This window comes from Mastomys coucha, unplaced genomic scaffold (genome assembly GCF_008632895.1).
Source record: "Mastomys coucha isolate ucsf_1 unplaced genomic scaffold, UCSF_Mcou_1 pScaffold1, whole genome shotgun sequence".
NCBI classification, from domain to species: Eukaryota; Metazoa; Chordata; class Mammalia; order Rodentia; family Muridae; genus Mastomys; species Mastomys coucha.
The window spans coordinates 3,692,320-3,719,553 of NW_022196891.1; the positions used below are offsets into that span (position 1 = coordinate 3,692,320).

At 41.1% G+C, this 27,234-nt stretch overlaps 1 protein-coding gene across 1 annotated transcript; it reads left to right on the forward strand.

The window, feature by feature from the left end:
- The first annotated feature begins 4,671 nt into the window (after positions 1 to 4,671).
- On the forward strand, positions 4,672 to 26,783 carry LOC116097426 (serpin B8). Its single transcript, XM_031379909.1, has 7 exons — positions 4,672 to 4,963; positions 12,425 to 12,607; positions 13,854 to 13,991; positions 16,775 to 16,892; positions 18,695 to 18,837; positions 22,489 to 22,641; positions 23,585 to 26,783. Exons 2-7 carry the CDS (start codon positions 12,440 to 12,442, stop codon positions 23,987 to 23,989), a joined length of 1,125 nt encoding a protein of 374 aa, XP_031235769.1. The 5' UTR covers positions 4,672 to 4,963; positions 12,425 to 12,439; the 3' UTR covers positions 23,990 to 26,783.
- Positions 26,784 to 27,234: the final 451 nt, after the last annotated feature.

Sequence of the window (27,234 nt, forward strand, 5' to 3'; positions counted from 1 at the left end):
TGTAGGCAGATATTTACAGATAAGCAGATCACTTTCTTCCTCATTGTCAGAGATGGGTCTGCAGTTTCAGCAATCACAAGGCAGAAGGCCTCCAGCTACTCCAGCAAAGGGAAATGAGAGAGAAAGAGTACTTGTGTGAAAAAAAAAACTAACAAAAAATAAAAACCCCCAAATCTGAGTTTTAGGAAAGGAAAAGGCTCCCTTCAAAGATAGGAGGTTAAATGTCCATGACACTGTCTGGTTGAGTGTGACACAGGCCTCTTTTCTCTGAATGCGAGGCCTTACAGTTGCACTAGATGAGGGGGTTTGGGATGGCTAAATTATTGGTAACTCTTTAGAGAGGCCCTGGTTTGGAGCAGGCTTGAGGCTTCAAGAACTTAAATGGCTTCTGTTTGAAATCCTTCTTATGCTGAGCTAACATGTTTGAGGGGGGAGCATCCTGACACTTGAGTATTTCCAGGATGATTAAGAATTGATTCCTGGGCTCGGCAGGGTTTGGTCACTAAAGTCAGCACCTTGATGAATGAGCTAGGAAAGGAAGGTTGATATGTTGTTGGTGCTCTTAAGGAAATAAAGTGGTCTGGGGGGCAGGAAATGGCCAGCATTATTGAATATATCCAACATGTTAACTGCGTTGCATTTCAATTTTATATTTATTTACTATATAGACTGAGGAAAGTCTTGATCTACATAAAACTCTATTCATCAAGATTCCAACCTTCCATGTGAGGAGCTGAAGATGCCCATTGTGATTCAGACGAAAATACAGCCTTGGAAATCATTCTGAATATTGAAGAGATATATTTTATCATCCACAGGGTGCTAAGAAGCCCTTCAGAAAAGAAGCTTTGAGAATTTGCTTTGATTTCTATAGCAGATTTGTCCACATGTTTCTTTCTATTGTTGTGTGTCCTGTGTGACAGAATTTTGAAACTTGAACATAATTTGGAATAAATCAATTTCATCATTTTAGTTTATAACTTAGTAATTTTTATCTCTCAACCTATTTTTCCTCATGATAAATGACTATAGTACCTGTATGTATTCTAACATTGGTATAAATACTGGAAACGACAATCTATAAGAAAGAATAATTTAGTTGAGCTCATGGCTTTGTGTATGAGGCTTGGATAGGCTCAGTCCACCTTCAGGGTCTCAAGACCCCGCCTCCTCCCTGCTCTCTCTCCGTCAAAAGCCCTATCTGGTTTTATTCTCAGAACTAAAATGAGCCTAGAAAGAAAAATTCCTAACCCCACAGCCAGAGACCTCCTTCTTAAAATCATCGTATGGGAAGGCGTGACTTCTGAGTCCAGACTAGCTTGCCAGGTTCTCCAGGAAGAACATCACAATAGGTGGATTGTAGCAACCAGAGATGTAGGGACAGTGTCACACCAGATTACAACCGTGGCCCAGGCATTTTTAGCAGCAGTAAAAAGAGAAGGAATCTGCTTCAAATGTGGGGAGGCAGGACATTGGAGAAGTGAATGCCCACAAAACTCTCTGCCCATAGCAGATTCTAATCCCCGTAAGACAATCTGCTCCCACTGGAAGAAATACTGTACTGCTGTATATGATAAGGATGGTAAGCCACTGGAACTTTTAAACTCCAGATGGGGCAGCCCTCAGCCCTGATAGCAAGAGGGACAACTGCTCCCATAGAAGCCTTATGGGTGCCCAGCATTTCAGAAGGCTCCCATCCAAAATTAACCATTAAAATAGACAACAAGCCATTCAAGTGCCTTATTGATACTGGAGCAGACCGGACAATTTTAAGACAGCAAGAGATCCCACATGACTGGCAACTGATCCCTGGGTTCCAGCTCTTAGGGTACCTCTCATGCATTCATCACTAAACAGGCTTACAAGTGGGAAGACCTAGATGGGGCTACCAGCCTTATATGCTCCCTGGTGGCTCAAGTAGCCACCAGTCTTCTAGGGAGAGATATTTTACCTTAGTGGTGATTCTTACCACCCAACTAGAAAGAGGCAACATTACAATAGAGGATGCTACCCATGAAGATAATACCCAAGGAGACCCTAACATCCCCCTCACCATCAAAAAATCAGTATGTGATAGCCCTCCTGCCATCCTCTGGTGCAAAGGCACCACCAGTACCTGTATTAATCCCCCTTTTCAAGGCTCCTGCACCCCCGTGATAATTGTCCCCCAGGTTTATCTCTACAAACCTGAAGAACTAACCTTACAGATAGGAGAAAGCCAAAAGGAGAGAGAGATCTTCATCCCTCTGCTCATTGGACTAGGCCTTGCTGTCTCACTGGGTGCAACAGGAACTGCTGGAACAGCTCTTGCCCCAAACATAACATCTGACCAGCGACTTCCAAGACAAGCTTGACCAGGCGATGGCTTCCACTTACAGACAGCCTCCAGTCTCTTCAACACCAGATAATCTCCTTAGCAGGAGTCACTCTCCAATACTGGAGAGCCCTGGACTTGCTGACTGCTGAACAGGGAGGGACTTGCACTCAGGAGACAGAGGAAGGAGGATGGGAAATTCGTTCATGGTCATCTACACAGGGAACTTGAGGCAGTCTGGGCTAAATAAAACTCTCTTAAAACAAAACAACTGCAAAATCCAACCAAACAAAGAAAAACAAAAACAGGAAGGAGAAAGAGAATGGGGAGGAGAAGAGAGGAGAGGAAAGGAAAGAAAAAGAAAAGAGAAAAGGATATCATAAAAAGAGGGGAGTTGATAGCTGGTCATAAGGAGGAAAAGAGTTGATTCTAGATAAGGCCTTCCTGGCGTAACCACGTGCCTTGGGACCGTCTGTTCTACTTAGGTTTAAAGGCAAGCAAGGCCTGCAGTTCCTTTTTGATACTCCCTAGGAATAATACTTTGAATAATAGTGGTGGTATATATATATATATATATATATATATATATATATATATATATATATGATTCCATTTCAAAATGATTATGATGCTCTCAATCTTAGCATCTGTGTCTATATTTCACGTGTGTTTAGACTTTTCAGTTCCTCTCTAGAAGCATAGCACAGCTACAAAGACATTGGAATCAGGAGACACAGTTTGCACTGTACCTTGGCTCGGAGTGTGCATGGGCACAGAGGGAGAAGTGCTGCTCTCTGATGAACAGCGCTGAGAGCTTCTGTACTCTCAGCAAGGCACTGAAAGAGAAGACTGACATTGTTACTGCTGTGATTGGAAAGCAGTGATTAGAGACGATTATGTGTTGCCTAAGTAGCCCAACAACTACTAACCTATTTTGGAAAACATCAAAGCTCCTAAGAGTGTGTTTAAAAGGAGCTAATCATATACTTGCAGATTTAAAAAAAATGTATTTATTTATTTTTTGAGATGTTACGTCATTTACCCCTTACCTTTCTTTTATCCATCCAAAAGCTCCCATACACCCCTCCCTGCTCTCTTTCAGATTTGTGGCCTTTTCTTCCCTTTCAGGACTATCACGTGCATATGTACATACATATATATTCCTAAATATGTAAAGGACAAACTGCTGAGTCTGTATGTTACTCATGTGTATGTTTTCCAGGCTGGCCAGCTGTTTCTGAATAACCAGACCGTTTGCTCTCCCCAGAGGAGACTTTCTACAGTCTTAGCACTCATTAGTTGTCTGTAGTTCTTTGTGTGGAGTTGGAGATTCCAGTCTGTTCTAGCGTGTGTATTGTTGTTATCATTGCTCAGCTCTTGTTTTTAAGGGCCACAATTCTACATATGCTGAACTTTCCAGTGTTGGTAAGTGCTTCCAAGAACATCTGGAGAATACTTTTGTTAAAAGTATAATTGATCCCCTAGCAGATAAAGGCTCTTTTGTTCAGACGCTGACATATGAACTGTTCTTTGAAACCATAGTTACCATCTTGAAAATAACTTATCCGGTCTTCACATGATCATATGCTTTGATGGCTAGAACAATATAAGTCTCGGAGGCTTGGAAATTATGTTCTAACTTTCATAATGATCTTCCAAATATAAGTCCAGTGTACTTAAAAGTGTTAACATTTTCAATATTTTATACCAAACAAATGAACTAGCATACAAGTTAAAAAACCAAGGGTAAAGGTTTAATAAAGAAAGCTTGTATTACATTTTATTCAGCTCTACTGAGAGTGTTTTCTTCAGTATAGCCAACAATCTAGTCAGTAATAAATCAAAATTAAGTCAGGTCTTCAAATCACTGTCAAAAGATCCAACTAAAACACACACACACACACACACACACACACACACACACTCATAACCACCACTCAGGTCTCCAGAAAAGTACATGAATTTTTGCAGTAAAAACGTGTTTGTTCCTAATTTTAAAGCCGTCTTGCTTTTTAAAAACGTGTGTTTTACAACACTTGTTTGTGATTAACATTTAGCATACAATCATGTGATTAGCTTTGAGGATGTATGCCAAAAGCTAGGTTGCCAAGCCAAACAGTTGCTTTTACCCTAAGAGCAGTTACAGTTCCTGGTTTGCTTTTGGTTAATTTTGAAAGTTAAATTCCAACTGCCAAACGGCTCTTGCATTCACATAATCAAGCCCACGTATGCATGCATGTCAGCTGACACGCCCCTACCTACTCACCCCCCCCAGCTCCCAACCCTACCCCACCCCCACCCAGGAGGCTGCCTGGCCAGGCTCCGGCTCCTCCCAGGTTTCTCTGTGGATGGTGTGAGTCACAGAGTGTTCAAGTCTGTGCATTATGTTCTGAGTCACCCGACAGGCGCCTTGCCCAGGATCAAGGCGAACCTTAAGTGTCCACAGAGCAGGAATAGCAGCAGAAGCAGCCACAATAACAGGTATCTTCCAGGTGAAGCTGCGGGGAGGCTCTTAGACCTCTCAGATTCCTGGGGGGCCTAGGACAGATATTGGCTGTCAAGAGCCTGGACAGAAGTCAAGGAGAAAGGCCAGGATCTCACCAAACTTGAAGAGCCCAGGAGTTAGTAGAAGATTCCAGTGACAGAGAGGTAAGGAGGGCATTGGGCTGAAGCGGTCAAGTGTGTCTAAGCCTAGCTGGCAGAGAGCAGAGCACCCTGAGAGTTGCAAGCCTGCTCTTGGCTTCTAGTGATTGGCTGGGCGCCTGACACTGGTGCTATTGCGAGCCCTGGGCTTTGGTTTCCAGGAGGGAGCGCTGGAGCTTTTTCTAACTGCGATTGGGAAAAGCCAAGAGTACAAAAATAAGGCTGGGGAGCCACCTGCAACATTACCGGAATTTACATGGAGTCTCACACTTGTTTGCAGTGCTGGGTCCTTGGGGCAGAAATACAAGTCCCCTCCACGGTGCCGCTTAGTGCCTGTTCTTTTCCTTTCTCTATCCTCTCTCTCACCCACCTTTCCACTCCTCTAGCCAGCCCTCCCATCTTAACTTTCTTTTATCTTTGGTTTATTAACTGCTTCTTGTCAACTGGAAACAAACCTTTTTTTTTACCTACGGTCCTTCACCCTGTGTAATGGTTGTTCTTCAGTTAAATTCCTCACTTTCCATCTTTCAGGCAGCTACCCTACAGCTCTGCACCTCAGGTCCAGCCTGCCTCACCAACGGCTCCTTTTCTCATGTTATGGCCTCCTAATCTAGGCTGTGTGTCTGTGGAACACACAGACATACCCTCTGGGCTCTCCCGATCACTCCTTGATCCTGAGATCATGATTTTGGTTTTTATTTAGGTTTTCTCTACCTTTTACAACCTTCAAATATTGGACATCCCCTAGAACAAGTTGGGGATGTTTCACTTAGAGTACCTCCACCATCCACAGGATCTAAACCATTTATTTCATCTGTTAGCTTAGGCCGTCCTGGAATCCAGATCTCCAGGTCCCTAACTCTTGCTCTGGAATGTCTGCTCATCTCTTTCTTGCCTAACTTCCTTTCCAAACTACACTGGCTGTCGCTTTACAGCCTCAGATGACCTGGTCTGTCTCACACATATCAAATGGACTGCATCCTCTTCCCCATTCCAAGCCAGTTCTTCATAGGAACATGCTAGGATTCTTGACCCACCCTAAGTATACATTTATCAGGGAGCTTTATATTGACCTTGGACTCCTCCCTTCTTTGTAATTTGTAGCCATCACTGTTTGACAATTTCTACTTCTCCAGTCAGGGTTTTGTCTCCATCGGTCCATGATGGTGACCTACCAACCCCTTTCCACCCCCAATAGTGAGCTGTGTCATTTTCTCCAAGCCCAAGAGCTACATATAACATAGTTGGTAGAAAGCTGTATATGGCTTCCAGCTCCAAGTCCATGTTTACACTCACAAATTCAGCAAAAGAGACTCATCTTGTGTCTCATAGGATCCCACACAGAGCATACCCCTAAATACCATACAAACATGATTCACTACATCCTTTTTTGTACCTGCAAATCTCTCAGTCTGAAAGCTTCCCTTTGTACCACCTTCACAATTCCTGCTCACATTGTCAAAGTCAGCTTCTTTGGGAAGACAACATGGTACTTCAGTTTCGGTGTACTTTTTCAAGAATGTAACAAAGTGAAAAATGATCCAAGGAAGGTTGGTTGAGCTCAGAAAAACAGGAACAGAAAACCATGTAAATAAACCCCAGCAAACACACAGTGTTAACAGAACAACCCTGAAAGGAACCGCAAAGTTGGCACCAGGCACCCCAAAACTCCTGTCAGCACAAAGGAGACTTACTGCCTCCGAGGGACAAAGGGCAAGGAATAAGGGATAAAGGCAGGAGATGGAAGATAGAGGACAAGGGAGATTGAGAAGGGAACAAGGGAGAGGGGAGAGGATATTTGGCCTGGATGGACAAAGGATCACCTGTGTACAGAGAAGAGACAGATGTGGCCTATACACAAATAGTGGTTTCTAAAGGTACAAGGGAATACCTCATTTTTGGATGAGGCAGGTGAGCCAAAAGGGGCCTTTTGATTGCTGGACTTCAATCCATTGATATATGGACCTCGGTGGGTAGGCTTGGGAGGAACAAGTGGCCAAATAAGAGACTAGCCCTTGGTGACTAGCTAAAAGAACATAATATAAAGGTTTTTTAGCAAGGTAGAGGAAATGGAGGGGGGAGGTCAGTTTCTGGCAGAACCATGTTAGACATGTTCCAGTCTGCTAGAGCCTCTTCAAATCATTTCCTAGAACTTTCTCATGACAGTCCAATTTAAACACAGTGGCCTGGCATGTACTGTAGATTATATCCAGGAAAGCAGGAAAGCAAGTGTACTGGCTGGTTTTTGTGTGTCAACTTGACACAGGCTGGATTTTTCACAGAGAAAGGAGTTTCAGTTGGGGAAGTGCCTCCATGAGATCCAGCTGTGGGGCATTTTCTCAATTAGTAATCAAGGGGGTAGGGCCCCTTGTGGGTGGTGCCATCCCTGGGCTGGAAGTCTTAGGTTCTATAAGAGAGCAGGCTGAGCAAGCCAGGAGAAGCAAGCCAGTAAGGAACATCTCTCCATGGCCTCTGCGTCAGCTCCTGCTTCCTGATCTGCTTGAGTTCCAGTCCTGACTTCCTCTGTGATCAACAGCAATGTGGAAGTGTAAGCTGAATAAACCCTTTCCTCCCCAACTTGCTTCTTGGTCATGATGTTTGTGCAGGAATAGAAATCCCGACTAAGACAGCAAGTCAGAAAGCCATATCCGGATTCAGGGTACACTGTGAAAAGCATTCAGTATGTCCTTCCACCAGACTGGGTTCTATAGCTACGTTCCAACATTCAAGGACAATAAACATGTCTTGTAAATTGAATGTAAATGTTTAACAAGGGAGGCACAAAATTGTGTCTAAGAACAATCCAGGGAGCCAAATGCACTGAGGGTAAAAGGCCTTCTGCCTTTTTTCCTGGAGCATCTCCAAGCATCTAGCTCCAAGGCAGTGGTCACCACGGGTCATTCTTTTGGATGTGTTCCCACAAGCATGAAAGGAGAGTGCATGCAGCACAAACGCTCTGTGAATGCCTTCATCTGGCACACGTGAGGAGGAACACAGTGTGGCATGCTCCCATCATGCTGTCGCACACACAGAGCAGGAGGAAGGCTTAGTGTTTATATAAAGCCCCAGACAGTATTCAGTTGTCTCTGGCCTTATTTCTCCACTTGTAAAATGAAAATTAGCCAAATGCTTATTCATTTTATTAGCTGAACAGTCCAGTTGCAGAATGAACCCTAAAGCTATTGTTTAGTATTTTACTGAAAATAATTTCACTTTAGATTTACTTGTCAAGTCATTTTTGCTTGATATTCCAACTTTCTCAAAAGCTTCTGTGTATAACAAGATTGAGATACCAAAGTAATGGGGAGTTATTTTGTTACCTTCTTCCTGTCTCTGATTAACTGCTGTTGTAAGTAGGACCATGCTTTACAAGAGTATGAATGTGTACATGTGAGCTTGTGTGAATGTGGGTATGAACAGGTGAGTGCATTTATGTGTGACAGAGTGTGTGTGTGCATGTGTGTGCATGGTCATATGTCAATATGCATTTATTAGGCTATGATATGCTACTGACTACCATCTGGGTGTTTAAAAGGAATGGGGACAAAGTAGTGACATGAAGGAAGAAGAGACATGAAAGAAATCAGAATTAGAAGTTGGCAGTTAGGAGCAATCACATGTGAAGTGTTTCATTCACTAGTTTAGTTTGTTCTTTTGGTCTACTCAGACAAACTGAACATGCCCCCTCCCCACATACACATGACACACATGTGTGTACACACCCTAAGATTTTGTCCTATGGTAGGATCAAATCTGAATCTGACTTTGGTCATGTTTTGCTTATATTTTCATTTTCTTGTTTTGAGTTTCTTTGGTGCCACCTTCTGGCTGATGAGGTTTGTGAATTTTTTTTTTTTTTTTTTTATCCTACTCTTTGGAATGTCAAGTGTGAGTTGAGGGTGTGGGGACACATGTTGCTTGGAGACAATTTACATCCTGCTATACTGGGGCTTGTCTACAGCAGAAAATGTTTCCTGATACCTACACTCTTTGCTTCATGTCCTGAAGAAGTTTCATGACGTGGAGATAGGGAAGAACTTCACAGTTTGCTCTATAATAGATTCTTTTAAAAACTGCCTTGGGGTAAGTACAAACCAATCATTAGTACTAGAGAACGTTTCTCCTGTCTGAGCCACTCAGGTCTAACATTTTCTTGCATCTGAGAGATTCAGGTGACCTTCAAGACATTGGACCCCAATAAAGTACAATTGCAAGGGCACTTTATGAGGCATTTTGAAGTCACAATCTGCCTGTACAGGGAAGTGAACACGTGATTGGCCATTCATGTCTAGGTAAAGTTTGTAATACTTTCTGAGTTGTTCATTTGTTAATCTTCCAAATTAGGACATACTCCTCTTGAAGGGTTTAAAACTTCCAGTTAAAATAATGTATACATATGAATGAAAAAAATAATATTAAAAATAGATTGCAGAGCTATAGGGGAGTGACTAATTTGATGAGCTTCAAATATTGTAAGGATTAATAGGGTTTCTGTATATTTTAATAGAATTAAACATAAATAAATATAAAATTATTGTTGAAGATAGAATATGTTAAGATTGTAATAACTAATAATAACTTACAAGTAATGGTCATGAGACTTTATTACAGTCATAAAGATTAATCAGTAGTAAAGGACTAATCACAATGACAATAACGCTAGAATGATCCTAACATTTGTAGAAGTACTATTACTTTTCATCACTTGAAACAAGAATCCTGCCTAAATTTGATTCTTGTTCTTTGAGTCTTTGTTTGTTTGTGGTGCTGGTGTGCTGTGAATAGACACACACACACACACACACACACACACACACACACACACACACACACTGGCTGTGCCAGTCAAACGCTTTTTTTCCTTACTATTTTGAAAGAGCATCTCTCTAAATTGTCTTAGCCGGTATTGAACTTAGTTGGTAGCCCAGACTGTCCTTGAACTTGTGGCCATTATGCTTGCCTCAGTTTCTTGAGTAGCTGGTATAGAAGTGGTTCTGATGCTAAGGTCTTGTTTCCCAATTGCTTCTTGATCAGTAAAGAGGCTATAAGCCAATGGCTGGGTAAAAGGATAGGTGGGACTTCTGGTCCCTGCAGGCAAGCAGGGAGACAAGACGAGACCAAGGGAGTTTACCATCCTTCGGAGGGAGAAAAGTCAATCAGCCATTTGAGATCTTGGGCAAGCTGCTTCTATAGGCAGGCGATTGGGAATGTTGAGCTGGAACTAAAAGCACCTGAGCAACTAAAGTTGAGGATAGATTTAGGGTGCTGAGCTAAGAATATTGGGAAATTTATAATGCCCAGCAATTGAGCCAATAACTCAAGTTGAAAATGAGCAACATGTATGCCTGTGTTTTCCATCTGCAGATTCAATAATCTCTGGGTGGGGACTAGTAGCAAGCCTGCTCCTGGAGCTTAGGTGGGGTAGCAAAAGCTATACAAAACAAGCTGGGACAACAGGACTATGCTGCCTGGCCAGACCTAGACTGGAGCATTTCCATTTCCAGAGCTAGGTTAATAGAGCTAAACTGGGTGGCTATATTCCAATGGGTAGTTTTAGTTGTTTTTGGTGGGTGAGGTGGAGGCTGTAAAATTGCCAGGAGGCATTTGACAAAATACATCTTTCAAAGGGGCAAAAAGCCTAACTAACAATCACCATTTTTTCTAAAGAGAGGTCTTCAGAAGGAAGGAAGGAAGGGCAGCAAGCAAGAAGACTGTTTTGTTTGTTCTTTCAGTTTAGCTTTATTATTGTTTTGTAAAGCTGAGGGAAAGGTTAAAGGTATCGTGTGCTTCTGCTGCGCCTGTGATGTTTGGTTTGGCTTTCATGTGAAATAAACACGCGTGTGCGCACACACACACACACACACACACACAAGTTCTTGCACCAGTCTCAGCAGATGGTGTGGAAAATGTTGCATCTTCTTGGAGTCACCCTCATTCGCATAAATTTTTCATCTATCAATAATCCACATTTCAGGATAGACTACCCTAAATACAACCTCCAAAACTGGGGAATTTTTATCCTCCAAATTTTCACATGACTTGGTAATAGAAACTCACTTTGTATTTGTAGAAAATTATTGATGATTCTTAGAACATTCTTTAATAACTATATTAGAGATTGAAAGAGAGTATATATTAAACTGAAAGAGAAAAAATAGCAATATTCTGGTGTGTGTGTATGTGTGTGTGTGTGTGTGTGTGTGATGACTAGGTGTTACAGGCTGTGGAATCTGGTAGTTTCCATCACTAATTACTCCCTGGAGCTCTGGAAGGGTCATCCACACCCTGCTCAGGCTTCCAGTCCCTCCCTCCTTGAGGCAAAGTCTTTACTGACCTCAGTGTGACATTTATTGAGGTTATAGATCTGACCCTAAGATCAGTTACTGTCAGGGTAGCCTATTGGTAACTAAATGGAGGGACTGACTGAGGGAAGGATTAAACTAATGGTTACTTAATATAGGGAGTGGTTATTTGAGAGAGGGATTAAACAATTTTGCAGGCTGTCTGAGCCCCTGTTTCAGAGAGTCCTATGTTCATGGGCCAGTATTTGGTTACATTTGGATACATTCAGGGGGCATATTTGATTTCGATTTCATATTGGTCCTGTATTTTTGTTAGGTAGGGATGAATGGAATTCATATGGGAATGAAAGGAAGAAGGTGGGCATCTCCAGGAGCAGAATTGTTCTTTAGTTACAACAGCTCAAGGACTGAAGTCCTTCTGTGGAAGAAAACTATGTACGTGTGGTACTGGGGTTTGGGGATTGTGTATGATGAGAGGAGGGATGAAACTCTTGGGGTGGAGGATTCCATTTGCCAGTCCATCCCCTGCAGTTGGGAGTGGTGGATTCCAACAGGATTGCTATGGGTGTCTCCTTAGTAGTAACTTCCACACGAGTTGTCATTCAAGTCAACTTTCCTCTCCAGAGCTTCTCAGTCCACCTGAGGACTTTAGTTCATGAACCTTTCAATTCTCCCACAGACTTAGTGACAGCAAATGACATAAATCCATTAACTTAAGGATCTAGAGTTTCAAATCCACCATGATAGTATGGAGCTATTACCCACTCTTACCAAGCCATCAGGAGGAAGTCTTATTTCCTTGCTTTTCCCAGCTTCTTGAGATAGTCACATTGATGGCCTGGGACCACTGTGACTTCTGCCTGCATCTCCCTTTCTCACTCAGAACCAACCTTTCAGCCTCTCTTCTAAGAATCTTTGCTAGCTCATTACAGTTTCCTTGATACTGTAGGTCAGTGTCCATGCCTAAAACCCTTAACTAAGTCACACAAGTATGGTACTAACTACAAAATAAGATAAGACAACATACAGGGTTTAAGGGTTGGAACTGGGTGTCTTTTGAGGTATGCATATTCCACCTGTTATACCTACTGTCCTCTGATGGAGATCCTGGTGACCATGTGACTACAGAAAGCTTTATTGATGTGCCTCTGTGCTGTGCCTTCAGTCTAGACCCTCTCAAATGGATGACCTCTGTGAAGCCAATGGCTCTTTTGCCATCAGACTATTAAAAATATTGGGTAAAGAAGACAAGTCACGAAACCTGTTCTTCTGCCCCATGAGCATCTCCTCAGCCCTGGCCATGGTCTACCTCGGAGCCAAAGGAAACACTGCTACCCAGATGTCCCAGGTATGCTTGCTGGCAGTGAGTGCATGGATAGAGGGGAAGAAAAACAACAGGTTAGTTCTGATTCCCTAGAGCAGGGATTCCGTCTGTATCAGCTGCTTGGTGAAGGTCAGTTTGGCTGATGGGTGGGAGAAGAGACCTTGTGGTGATCTGACATGGACCAGTACAGAATGAAGGCAATCCTGTGGGACAAATCATCATCCTTTAGAGTTTACAGGAGACACTGAGTGTTAAATTACTTTATCTAGATAAAAGTCATCAAACATTCTGTAGATCCACATCTTGTAGAAAATTGGTAAATTAGAGTCCTATCCTACACAAAGGAACAGAATAAACCCTGCTTTGTTATCTTTTCAGCTTTTGTAATGTCTTGCTTTAAATAGAAATGCAACAGTATAAGTAATGTGGAATGGGTGGTTTTTCAGGTATGATTATACATAAGTTGAAGAAAATTAGCATAAACACAAAATTAGTTCTTTGGGAATCATTTAGAGGGAACATACAATCTGTTACGTCTCAAATATTTGTCTTTTTTTTTATCTGCAAATGAGAAAATAGTGTGATATTTCGGGGACACAAATATCTTCACCCATATGGGAGAACATCACACAAATGTTCATACAAGTATCAGGAGAATGTGTGTGGATGAGCTCCTGCAGTGCATCCAGGAGCCGAAGCTGAGATCTTGTCACTGAACTCCTGGGGAGTGAGACTTGGTGGGAGACAGAAGGGAAACCATAGCTCTCACCATGTGATCTAGTCTGGAAAACAAACAAACAAACAAACAAACAAACAAGCAAACAAGTGAAGCTTCTCCCTTTTCATATCTGCTAGTGTTCTCCAGTTATTAGATTCACTCCTGCTATCTAGTTTTTATGTGGCCCATCCATCCTGAGTTATCACATCATGCATTTCTGGGATGGATGAACACTTCAGACCAGTGGCTGTCATTTAAGAGGGGCATTTTGCTTCCCCAGGGACACTTCTTAAGGTCTCAGTGGTTTTCTTTTCAGAGCGGAGAGGTGCTACTGACATCTAGTGGGTAAAGCCCACAAATGCTGCCGGCAGCTAGGCAGCCACAGCTTCAGATGGCGAGAGTGCTAGGCTAAAACCTCTGTTAAGACAGTCACACCAGACTTCTTTTACTGTAGAAATACTTCAAATTTTCATTCCTTAGCTGTGTTTGAGTGTAGGAGTGGAGATAATAATCATGTTAAAAAAACAGGCTTTTTATTTATTCTCCCCTTAGGTACTTGGTTTGAGTGGAGATGGAGATGTTCATCAAGGTTTCCAGACCCTTCTCGCTGAAATTAACAAAACTGGCACTCAGTACTTGTTAAAAAGTGCCTGCAGGCTCTTTGGAGAAGAATCGTGTGATTTCCTTTCGGTATGTGTTAGGAAAAGTGTCCACTCAGGACCCCCAAGACCAAGTTCTCAGCATAAAGGAGATTTATTTGTCTCCAGAGGGACAGAGAACAGGGATAATGGACAAAGGCAGGAGATAGGGGACAAGGGGGAATGAAAAAAGGACTAATGAGATGGGGAAGGGATACTTGTCATGGAAAGACAAAGGCCTGCCTCTGGATAAAGAAGAGACAGACATGGCATGTTGTAAAATGGCAGTTTATAAAGGTACACAGGGAAACCTGTGTAAGGATTAGGTGTTTAATTTTAAATGGGTATGTTCATTTAGTGAGCTTTTGATTGCCGGACGACAATACTTTGATACCTGGACATGGCAGCTTAAGAAAGAGAAAGTGGCCAAATCTGGGAAAATACCTTGGTAGGTAGCTTTAGGAATGTAATATAATGGTTTTTAACAAAGTGGAGGGAATAGGAAAGAAGGGAAAGGCCTACCTGAGCCGTGTCCACCATTGCTCAATGTGGTCAGCATCAGTTCATTTCCACTTTTTTTTTTTGTTTTTTTTGTTTTCGTTTGTTTTGTTTTGTTTTGTTTTGTCCTGAGTGTTGAGCACTTCCTACTGATACTGGGACACTGTAGTTAGGAAGCTCAGGGAAGCTGGGTTATTATTGGTCAAGTTTTGGAAGAGCAGGCTGTGTCAGCAGATGTCCAGATTCTGCGTGATCAGCGGTGGGTAAAGAAGTGTAGTCTGTGAGACTGGACCAGGAAATAGATTCTGAGGAAACAACTGAGGCAGATGATAGAGTTACTGGAGCAGCCTGTAGTTGATCTGAAATCTGTTGGGACAGGTAGACTAGGGGCAGAGGTAAAGTTAAGGAGTTTAGAAAAAAAAACTTATCTTGATGTACATTTGAAACTTTTAGGTTCATGGTCCTGGTAGTTGGAAAGAAGTGTCCCAAGACCAGGGAAAAGGGGGGAATACCAGGGAAACAAGAAGATATCCCAAAGAAATGAGGATCTCAGTGAAAGAGGGAGAGATCCCATTCTTAGGACTAGGCAATAGGCAGGACAGCTTAGGCTGTTGCCGGGCAGGGATACTTGTCTGGAGTCTGAGAGTTCCTGAGAAGAGCTAGGAAAACTTATAGATAAATTCTATAAGGTTAATGGGGGAACTACTGTTATCTGAAAGAAGTGCCTGACTGTGTTGGGGAGAGTATAATTTGAGAGCATTTTCTTACATCAGAATAGTTCTTTCTAGGGTGTTCAGATGGGTTCTAAAATTAAAATATTTTAGGAACACAGATGATTAGAGAGGATCTTGGAAAATAGAGAGGGAGTCTGTAACAGGCTTTGGGTTAGTGTGGGAAGATTGAGGGAACTTGGTTTTGGTTCCCAAAGGGGAACTTAGATGGTTAAGGGAACAAGTAGTCAGTAGTAGAGGTTTGGTAACTGTGCTATCTTGGTAAGAGGGACTTCGATTAAGGAGGCCATTTCAATATAAATCCCTCCCTGAAGTCAAAGTCGTCATGTTATCTTCTTGCACGCCAATGGATATCCTCACCTTCCATCTGTACCTTGAGTGACTATATCATCCACCATGTTACACAGAGGCCCTTCCCACTCCTACTGCGAGTGGGTGCTGAGTCTTGTTGAGACAGTTTCTCAAGGCTTGCTCTGTCTTCTTCATCACCACCGTTGGATTCTGATGGGCTGTTCTGTGTCTTCACATTGATACGGATCGCTTCTGATGGGTCTCCTGTGCCTTCATTGGCCATTTCCTGTCTCACAAATTCAGCCACTGACAAAACAGCCTTTCTAAGATAAAAGTGTCTTCATGCTTGAGCATATATCCCCAAACTCACATCCCACCTTTCTCGTATACATGGCCCCTAAAATATTTTAGAATAAGTATTGGGCAGAGAGTGGAGTTACTTGCCACATATATATGGGAAAACATACTTTTATAGGGGAAGTTGTCTGGGATCTAATATGTTATGTAATTTCCTAATTTAACTTCAAGCTAAATTTTTACTTTGCTGATATAAGCAGACATACAAACAGGCTCACATGCACAAGCACATTTACTCATATGTGTATACTTTATGAATCCCCATGATCCATTCTATGTTCTGCCACTCCCAAGAGATTTTTTTTATTGGCTCTCTTTTCCAACAGTTGGTTATCAACCTTCTGAATGCTGCAATCCTTTCATACAGTTTCTTGTGCCATGGAGATGCCCAACCATAAAATCATTTTCATAGGTAGCTTATAACTTAATCTTGAAACTGTTGTGAACAATATTGTAAGTATTTTTGGAGGTAGAAGTTTTCGAAAGGAGTCGAGATCCACAGGTTGAGAACTACCCAATCATTGTTCCAAACATAAATATTCTGTTTACTTCCTTGTCTACTTTTAAATGGACATTTTAGTTTTTTACAATATAGTGAGTAAAAGTGCAAGTAGTTTCTGGGCTGGGAAACAGAAATTCAAATAAAGTCAACCAAGCATTCTTACAAGAGACATTTCTGTGCTTTGTGCACGGATAACCACAGTCCTAACTTTTCTAAGTGTCTTTGTGCACAGGGCACCTTTCTTAACAGGCAATAGGCCACCCAGTCAGGTACATATTTTAACCTGGCATCTCAGGGTAGGGCAGTGTAGAAGGCTCACACATTTTAAAATTCATCTTGAAATACGGAATCACCTCCACAGAAATTTATGATAGGGAAAATATTAAGAGAAAATACTTGTTTCCACAGTTTTGAGAACCTTGCTGAATAGTGTCCAACTTGTGTTTGTGTCTGTAGACCTTCAAGGAATCCTGCCAGAAGTTCTATCAGGCTGAGCTAGAAAATCTGTCCTTTGTTAAAGACAGTGAAGGGTGCAGGAAGCACATCAATGACTGGGTGTTGGAAAAAACCGAAGGTAGGATGTTTTCCTTTATGTGGACTTTGGAGTCAGGAGGAAGGAGGGCTCTGACACACTGGGCCACATCCTCCATGCTGTTGCTCCTATGACCCATTTCTCAGTGCTGTGAAGGCATGTTTGCTGGGCTTTCAGGAAACAAGATAATCTTTTTCCTCAGAATTATGAGATCGTGAATAGTAATTTTTAAGGAACCTAACATTGAATCTTAGACTGCTTCCCTCTGAATTGTACTAGAAAGTCCTTGGGAAATGCTTTCTTTAGGGTTGTTGCTAATGTTCTGCCAGTGGAAATCCTGCTATGATCTGAAACCGAAGGTTCAGGACAGGGTTTAGATTGTGACTCAGTTGGAGTTCCCACTGCCACTCTATGGAAGTCTAAGCAGCTCCTCATTTTGATTTGCAGCCTCATCCTCCTCTTAACTGACCGTGGTGGTAACAGTTGTGTCAGAACATGAAACTCTCACAATTTTTTTCTAGAGTCTAGATAACTTGTTCATATTGGGATTGCAGTGTTCACAGATGTGATTTCTTCTTAGCCTCCTGAAATATGTTTAGCTGTTCTTGACTTGAGTTAGAGCAAAAGAAGGCACCCTAAATAATAAACAAGAAACAGAGACTTCTAAGAGGTGGAGGAGTTAAGTAATTTACTTCTTCAAGTGACAAAACAGTTAATTTACAAAACATCCACTATGTGCCAATTACCAGCAAATATCCTTGACCATCCTAAAATTCAGTCAAGAGCTGAGCACAGGAAGGTGAGAGCCTCTCATGTTTCATATGTCATCTGCCTGGTGGCTTTTGCTCTTCCCCTGATGAAATAGTAGTAACTTGTTGAAGGAGTTCTCTGTACCTGGCCCTTCTTGTACCATTAATTCTTCTCTTTACCTCTTCTCCTTCTTCCTCCATGTAGGCTGACCATGTGCATGTTTCCCCAGCATATTAAAGCTCAAGGGTATCTTGTAGATTATCTTGTTCCATTTCATTGGGTGACTGAACTTGGTCCCCTCTATGCCACTTCGATAACCGCTTTCTCCAGTTTATTCCTTTTTGGAGCCTTTCTTCTTCCCCTCTACAGGTCTGTATTTCTCATCTTTGGGAAGCCTCTAAATGTGATTTGGAGATTAGTACTAACCAAGATTGGTTTTTGCCTTCCAAACATAGCTGCAGGTAATTTTGGCTATTAAAACTGAAGAAGTATCACTAGTTAAACGCCTTACCACGCACGAGTGCACAGTAGAACCTTACCCCCAACAAAGAATTAATCTCCAGCAAAAAAGTCCATAGACGTGTAATTGTCCACAGTGCTATGGCCAAGCGGTGATTGTTAGAATCAAAGACAATGGGTTGTTTTCCTAGTGTCGTCAGCTGCTACCTTTGTAAACTTGTCAGAAGTTCAGGGAAATGTTCTCATCTTGAACTACTCTATACACAAGCGGAAGGACAAGCTGTAGCAGCCCTACCTGGTTTAAAACTTCTGTCTCAACATGACATCTTGGTACATAGTGCTGCATCAGCCCTTGGGAGACTGAAGAAGGGAGATTGTGCGCTTGAAGGTACATTCTGCTGGATAGCAAGTCTGGCAAGGTTGAGGCCTGTCTATGCTATGCAAAGTAACTGAAGAAAAGAGGGAAAAATGATTGTTTAACTACAAATGATGCTCATGTCAAGACAAATGAGTATGAGAGAATACTTCTTGTCTCCTCTCCCCCCAAATCAGTATAGATTTCTCTTACATCCTTCTTTTCCCCCCTCTCTTCTTCTTCTTCTTTTTTTTAATTAATATTTTTATCTTTTATCCAGGGAAAATTTCTGAAGTTCTGAGTCCTGGAACAGTCTGCCCACTGACTAAGCTGGTTCTTGTGAATGCCATGTATTTCAAAGGGAAGTGGAAGGCTCCGTTTGACAGGAAGTACACGAGAGGCATGCCCTTTAAAACTAATCAGGTAGGACAGTATTTTCAGTGTATTGTTATTTTCTTAAAGCAGTAAGCTGAGAAAGATGATGGATGAGAAAAGGAACAGCAATTTTACAGAGTCTTGATTTTTTTTTAATATTTTCTTTATTTTCATGTCATATGATATCTCCTTTCCCAGTTTCCCCTCCGAAAAAAAAAGAATAAAATAAAATAAAACAAAAACAAAAACACACAAACAAACAAACAAACAAAAAACTCTGTTCCCTCCCCCTTCCACCTGCTCACCAACCCACCCTCTCCCACTTCCTGGCCCTGGCATTCTCCTACACTGGGGCATAGAACCTTCACAGGATCAAGGACCTCTCCTTCCATTGATGATCAACTTGGCTATTCTCTGCTACATATGCTGCTGGAGCCATTAGTCACACCATGTTTACTCTTTGGTTGGTGGTTTAGTCCCTGGGAGCTCTGAGGGTACTAGTTAGTTCATACTGTTGTTCGTCCTAAGGGGCTGCAAACCCTTTAGCTCCTTGGGTCCTTTCTCTAGCTCCTTCAGGGGGAATCCTATACTCAGTCCAATGGATGGCTGTGAGCCTCTACTTCTGTATTAGTCAGGTACTGTCAGAGCCTCTCAGGAGACTGCTATATCAGGCTCCTGTCAGTCAGCACTTGCTGGCATCCACAATAGTGTCTGGATTTGATGATTGAATATGGGAAGGATTCTCAGGTGGAGCAGTCTCTGGATTGTCCTTCCTTCGGTCTCTGCTCTATAGTTAGACTCTGCAACTCTTTCCATGAGTATTTTGTTCCCTCTTTTAATAAAGAACAAAGTATCCAAACTTTGGTCTTCCTTCTTCTTGAGTTCCTTGTGGTTTGTGGATTGTACTTTGTGTATTCTGATCTTCTGGGCTAATATCCACTTATCAGAGAGTGCATATCACATGTGTTCTTTTCTGATTGGGTTACCTCACTCAGGATGATATTCTCCAGATCTATCCATTTCCCTAAGAATTTCATAAATTCATTGTTTTTAATAGTTGAGTAGTACTTCATTGTGTAGATGTACCACATTTTCTGTATCCATTCCTCTGTTGAGGGACATCTGGGTTGTTTCCAGTTTCTGGCTATTATAAATAGGGCTGCTATGAACATAGTGGAGCATGTGTCCTTATTACATGTTGGAACATCTTCTGGATATATACCCAGGAGGGGTATAGCTGGGTCCTCTGGTAGTACTATGTCCAATTTCTGGAGGACCTGCCAAACTGATTTCCAGAGTGATTGTACTAGCTTGCAGTCCCACCAGCAATGAAGGAGTGTTCCTCTTTCTCCACAACCTCTCCAGCATCTGCTGTCATCTGAGTTTTTGTATCCTAGCCAATCTGACTGGGGTGAGGTGTAATCTCAGTGTTGTTTTGATTTGCATTTCCCTGATGACTAAGGATGTTGAACATTTCTTTAAGTGCTTCTCAGCCATTAGGTATTTGTCAGTTGAGAAGTCTTTGTTTAGCTCTGTACCCCATTTTTAGTAGGGTTATTTGTTTCTCTGGAGTCTAGTTTCTTAAGTTCTTTGTATATATTAGATATTAGCCTTCTATCAGATATAGGATTGGTAAAGATCTTTTCCCAATTTATTGGTTGCCATTTTGTCCTATTGACAATGTCTTTTGTCTTACAGAAGCTTTGCAGTTTTATGAGGCCCCATTTGTCAGTTCTTGATCTTAAAGCATAAGCTATTGGAGTTCTTTTCAGGAAATTTTCTCCTGTGCCCATGTGCTCAAGGCTCTTCTCCACTTTCTTTTCTATCAGTTTCAGTGTATCTGGTTTTATGTGGAGGTCCTTGATCCACTTGGACTTGAGCTTTGTACAAGGAAATAAGAATGGATTGATTTGCATTCTTCTACATGATAACTGCCAGTTGAGCCAGCACCATTTGTTGAAAATGCTGTCTTTTTTCCACTGGATGATTTTAGCTCCTTTGTCAAAGATCAAGTAACTATAGGTGTGTGGGTTCATATCTGGGTCTTCAATTCTATTCGATTGATCTACCTGTCTGTCACTGTACCAATACCAAGCAGTTTTTATCACAATTGCTCTGTAGTACAGCTTAAGGTCTGGGATAGTGATTCCACCAGAGGTTCTTTTATTGTTGAGAACAGTTTTCAATATCCTGGGCTTTTTGTTATTCCAGACGAATTTGCAAATTGCTCTTTCTAAGCCTGTGAAGAATTGAGTTTGAATTTTGATGAGTATTGTATTGAATCTGTTTTAGATTGCTTTGGGCAAGACGGCCATTTTTACAATATTAATCCTGCCAATCCACAAGCATGGAAGATCTTTCCATCTTCTGAGATCTTCTTCAATTTCCTTCTTCAGAGTCTTGAAGTTCTTGTCAAACAGATCTTTTACTTGCTTAGTTAGAGTCACACCAAGGTATTTTATATTATTTGTGACTGTTGTAAAGGGTGTTATTTCCCTAATTTCTTTCTCAGCCTGTTTATCCTTTGTGTAGAGGAAGGCCACTGATTTACTCGAGTTACTTTCGTATCCAACTACTTTGCAGAAGTTGTTTATTGGGTTTAGGAGCTCTCTGGTGGAATTTTTGGGATCACTTAAGTATACTCTCATATCATCAGCAAATACTGATAATTTGACTTCTTCCTTTCTAATTCATATCCCTTTGATCTCCTTTTGTTGTCTAATTGCTCTAGCTAGAACTTCAAGTACAAGAATCTTGATTCTTAATGTTTCTATTAAAGTAATGCCTCCTCTGTATCTTTTATTAATGGTAGGAAGACAAACTAGAACATAGCATATACTGATAGTTTTTCATTTTCTCATCCTTAGTCAATTTCATCTTCCATATCCAGTTGAATGATCTCTATTGAGTAAGACCCTGCTTGAGTTGAGTCATCATGCTGATGTGATGCTATATTTGTGGTTGCTTAGATATCTTTTGCCATGTCAATTGTAGATATGTGGATCAGCTATAGAGTTCTAGGTTATAGAATATCTGATGAAAGAAAAATTCTAGCAGATGTTAGGCTAATTTTAAATTTAATTTTTTGTATTCCCTTTAAATAAGAAATAGAATTTGACTTCCGTCAATTTATACATAGCAAGATACACAGAGATATGGTAGTAAAATGAATTTGGTACAGCTTTAAAACTGCCTTACTGGGTACCTCATGTCATGGTTCCTTCCTAAGGAAAGCAAAGTTATAAAACCAACTATACAACTTGACATTGCTTCAGAATACAGGTATATTTGTCTTTGTTTTGTCTGTTTTCCTAAGTGAGATCTTTCAGTGAGTGATTCACTGGCCAAATGGCAGTGAATATCCTTCTTAATCTGGAGAAATAATGCCTGACTATAAATCCAGTGCTTCACTATGAGTTTTTTTCAAGATCACAATTTCTTCAAAAACAATGTCAAGTTTTAAAGTTATGTTTCATTATTACACTGCTTTTATTTTTACCTAGTAATAGTTCATTCATAGAACAATAATCTATTCTACTTAATACTGCAATGTGCTAATAAAGATTTTACATTTGACAGACAAAATGCATAGAAATAATGATCATTTTATACTTTTCTGAGTTCCAGGAGGTGGATACAGTTTAGTTTTGGTAATTTATATTTTGTATTGGAAAGTAACTTTAATTTTATTTTCATTAGGAGAAAAAAACAGTGCAGATGATGTTCAAGCATGCTAAATTTAAGATGGAGCATGTGGATGAGGTGAACATGCAGGTTCTGTCTCTGCCCTATGCCGAGGAAGACCTAAGCATGATCATTCTCCTTCCTGATGAGAGCACTGATCTCGAAGAGGTGAGTCCTGGGCACTGAGTGTCTGTGAAAACCAACTGAGCTTGTTCCTTTATGTTCATCCCCCAGCTAACATTTGCTGAGTTTCCAGCTAAAGGTTCTTTCAAGCTCGAGGCGCACCCAGTGTGCATTTTAGTGAATGTGCATATGTATTTCTTCCAAGTGTTTATCTGGGAGTAGACAAGCTTTGATAAAGCCAGGATGAGGGAGCTCCAAAAATAAACCAGCATTTTTTTTTTTTATGTAGAATGGTGGGGTTGGTTAATGGCATAATAATTCTTGAACAAAAATCCTAGAGAAAAGATAACATTGAATCAAGGTGGTTTCCTATATGTTAACATGAATATAAGCCCCATGGGTAATATTTTAAGAAATGCAGGTTCTAACCTAGCAGATAATGGCTTGTGGTTTTGTATTTCTATCAAGATGTCAGATGAAGCAAATGCAATTGAGTCATGAATGACACTTTGAACACAAGGGTCTAAAGTAGAGTCATATGTGTGTGTGGGAGGAGAGGGTGCGATTGCCTTTGATCATCCTCATGACAGAAAAGGAGCCAAGTAAGAAGAGGGAGAGACTTACAAAATAGAAGGTATATGACCAACAACATTCTGCTAAGGCAGCTCTCAACTGGGGACAATGCTACCATAGTTGACTTTAGGGAACCAAGTGCTTAAAATGAATACAAGCCAGTGCCAGCATGCTAGTGCAAGGCTTCTTCATTTTTTTGTCTTTTCTATGTAATCAGAAAGCTATTGTCATAAGTCAAGAATGAGAGCTGTCATCGCCAACGGAGAGGGAATTTCGAAAAGTCTAGGAATAGAAGCAAATCCAGCAGCTATCACTAGATGAGTGCACTTCTCACTAGGTAAAGGGATAAGAGAATGCAGCTGGCACCAGTCTGACTGTCCTCCTAATTCTAAACATTGACCCTTTCTCATTCCAGGTGGAAACAGCACTTACATATGACAAGTTTAGAGCCTGGGCAAACCCAGAGACCATGACAGAAAGTAAAGTGCAAGTCTTTTTCCCCAGATTAAAGCTGGAGGAGAGTTATGACCTGGAAACTGTTCTTCAGAGTTTGGGAATGACAGATGCCTTTGAGGAAACAAAGGCTGACTTCTCAGCGATGACAACTAAGAAGAATGTGCCCGTGTCCAAGGTTGCCCACAAGTGCTTTGTGGAGGTCAATGAGGAAGGCACTGAAGCAGCTGCGACCACTGCAGTGATCAGGAATGCCCGGTGCTGTAGAATAGAACCGAGGTTCTGTGCGGACCACCCATTCCTTTTCTTCATCTGGCACCACAAAACCAGCAGCATCCTGTTCTGTGGCAGGTTCTCTTCGCCATAGTGACCTTCCAGATTGGTGGGGTGTTTGCATAACAAGCACAAGGCCCTGGGCTCAGGCCTAAACACCCTAGAAAGTTAGGCATGACAGTGCCTACCTGCCAGCTTAGCATTTGGGAGGTACAGGGTAGGTAGGTCACACATTCAAGGTCATCCTCAGTGACACCGGGGACTCTGTCTCAAACAACGACAGAAGACAAGAAAGTAGAATGTGTGATTGATCTACACACCATTCTTTGCGGAATTTGCCAAGGTGATCTCAATGTAAAAATAAAAAGAATATCATTGCAGACTGTCCCAATGTCCTGTATGGCAGTTTGGAGCTGGCAAGAAGGCCATACTTGGTTTGGGGTGCCATCTCTAGCCTTACTCGTAACCCAGATCCTAAAGTGCTGCTCTACCCTATTAACATCTCTAAGCTGTGTGCCCCCACCACTGACAGACGTACCAAGGAATGCCAGTGAGGGTCCCCTGTTCACAAAGCTAAGGATAAGAGCTACAGAATAACTGCTGTAACTGCACTCTGTGACTCTCAAAGCTGAGAGAGTGTCTCGTTCCATCAGTGTTATCCAGTACTCCTGTATAACTCAGGGTTCAGGCAATTCTTTCCACAAGTTTCAAGTGCAAGTTCAAGGACTCAGCAGGAACCTTCAGGATGGAGCCGAGAGATGAGGCTCCAAAGTCATCCTCCTCCTTTCTAAAGCTCCAAATGTTTTTCTAATCCCCCCCCCCACTCTTTCTAATGGAAACATCACATGGAATGAATCTTACAAACCCTGTCTCTAATTAACCACATGCTCAGACATGATTCAGATGCACTCCCAATGCCCTAAATGCATATGCATGCCAGCATCAGTACATAGACTCAGTGGGTTGTATTCATACCTGTGTGTGTGCACGTATGTGTAACAAAGAAGTCATGAATATGAGAGGGAGTGACAGGAGCAAATGAGAAGTTAGGTGAGGAGTGAAGGATGGGAATGTAAATAGACTACTTACATATGAAATTCTAAAATAAAATTAAAAATTAAATAACAAAGACTGAATTATGCTTTCTTACTGAATATCATTTGTATTATGGCAGAAAGTGGAAATTTGTAGGAAAACATACAAAGGAAATTTAAGCTTTCTAAAAGTCCCCTCTTCAGAAATCACCACTAAAATGAAAATGAATATCTCTGTTATATGTATGCAAATATAAATTCATAATATTTATTATCATTTAGGATAATGATCATTCCTGTAGCTTATTTTTACTATAAGTCTTGCTCAAGACAATTATCATTCAGTGGCATTGCTGTGCATTGGATTTCAGGATGGGGCAGCATTTTCTGTAACTGAATCTACTTAGACAATTTGGAAAATTAAACATGCATTACATACTACTGTGTTAAATATCTCCAATAGTTGATTATACTCTTAATTTCTCAATAAATATTACTAAAATGATAATATTGTCAGTATAATGTTTATGTGATAATACATCCAAAATGATCTCCAAAAACTTGAGCTGCCTTAGTCACACTAAGGTTTCATTACAGTACACTAACTATTGCTGGTCCTATTAATGTTTAATGAGGTAGACTAAATAATGGTGACTCCTGACTCTGCTTTATTCTCACTTGACAGTTCCATGAATCCTGCACAATGTAGCTCTTCATTAAATCTCACCAAGCTGTACAGAATGTGTCCTCGGGCCGCCTTCAGCTCAGAAACTGTGCTTTCCAAACAGGTTTGGTTATGACCCAATCCGGGAGCTGAGAAAGTATGATTCTATGAACTTTGATCTGATTTCCATGTCTAATTTGGAATTACACTTTTCCTGAGGTATAATTGGATAGAACCAGAATAATTGAATGCCCAGTTCAGTAAGTTCTGAAATATGCATCTACCCCCTGATGCCATCTGCACAGTTTTGGCGCAGAATAAGACTGTCACACCTACAAAGTTTCCCTGGGTACTTTTTCAAATATCTCTTTTAGAATTTAAAACAATTAATTAAAATGTAATTTTATCATTTCCCCTCCTTCCTATTGCTCTCGTGTCCATCCTCCAAAATCAGATCCCCTTCCTCTTTAACCATAGTTTTTTACATACACATCTAAGTGGATTGACATACGCATGCAGTCTGTGAGTCTGTTCAGTGTCCCTGCATGACTTCGTTTCTCTGACTGACAACTAAATACGAGATAACCAATTCTGGGGCTCATCCCTAATGATGACTAATTCTCCCTGTCTCAGCAGGGTTAATTATAGCTTTTCAGCTAAGGGAGTGGCCTCATGATATTTTCTCTAGCTACAAGGGGATGTCAACTGTCACTGGAATTTTCAGGTCTTCTTTTATGAAGGTACATTGTTAAGATTTCATTGTTGAGTTTCCCTCTTCATAGCTAGAAGACACAGTCTCACCACACATTCCCTGGTCGTCTGGCTTTTCCCATCTTTCTGCCTCCTCTTCTGTGATGTCCCTGGGATTGTAACCTTTGTATCCATCCCCTTTCTGTTCAGATCCAGCAACTTATACCACTCTCAGACAAGCACTTCTCTGTTTCCTAAAGAATGCTGTGGGATACTGTATCCATTTCTGTATTGTTCCTGTCATTCACTGGAAATATCTTTAGACTCTTCTTCATTACAGTATAATGTATTACATTGTGTTATATATATTTTAGTATGTAGTTTCTTTTGTTTCTACTTAATATGTCACTACAGGCATAATAGGATTTGTTTATCCATTCATAATCTAATGGATATTTGCAATGTTGTCAAGGTTTGATTACTGTAAATAAAGTTTTTAAGAGCACTCACGCTCACATATTCACTTATTCATGCTTTCACTTCTTTTGACTACATAGAATTGTATGCCTTGGTTACTTGGGAGGTGCAGGCATAACATGTAAGAAATTGCCAAGCCTCTTATAGTTAATCCAAGCCCTCGGTACGAGAGGTAAAGGTAGGAGGATTGCAGTGAGTATGAGGCAAGCTGGTCTAGAGTGTAAATTCCAGGCTTGTAGTAGCTATGCGGTGAGTCTCTGTCTCAGGGACAGGAGTAGATATATAGATAGATGGAGAAAGAGAGAGAGAGAGAGAGGGGGGGGGGGGGCTTGCAAACCGTTCACCTAAGTAGTTTGTATTATTTAACATTCCTAACAAAGATATAGTTGCTGTACACACTAATGGAAATGTAGTTGATCATCAGTGTTCTTTTATGTAAAGTATCACATGTCATAATGGTTTTAGTTTGCATTT

Bases quoted from the DNA above. Each gene is read 5' to 3' on its own strand.
- LOC116097426 (XM_031379909.1), top strand. From the start codon at position 12,440: ATGGATGACCTCTGTGAAGCCAATGGCTCTTTTGCCATCAGACTATTA. The intron at 12,608-13,853 runs GTATGCTTGCTG...TTCTCCCCTTAG, and splicing joins CTGCTACCCAGATGTCCCAG to GTACTTGGTTTGAGTGGAGA. The intron at 18,838-22,488 runs GTAGGACAGTAT...TATTTTCATTAG, and splicing joins TGCCCTTTAAAACTAATCAG to GAGAAAAAAACAGTGCAGAT.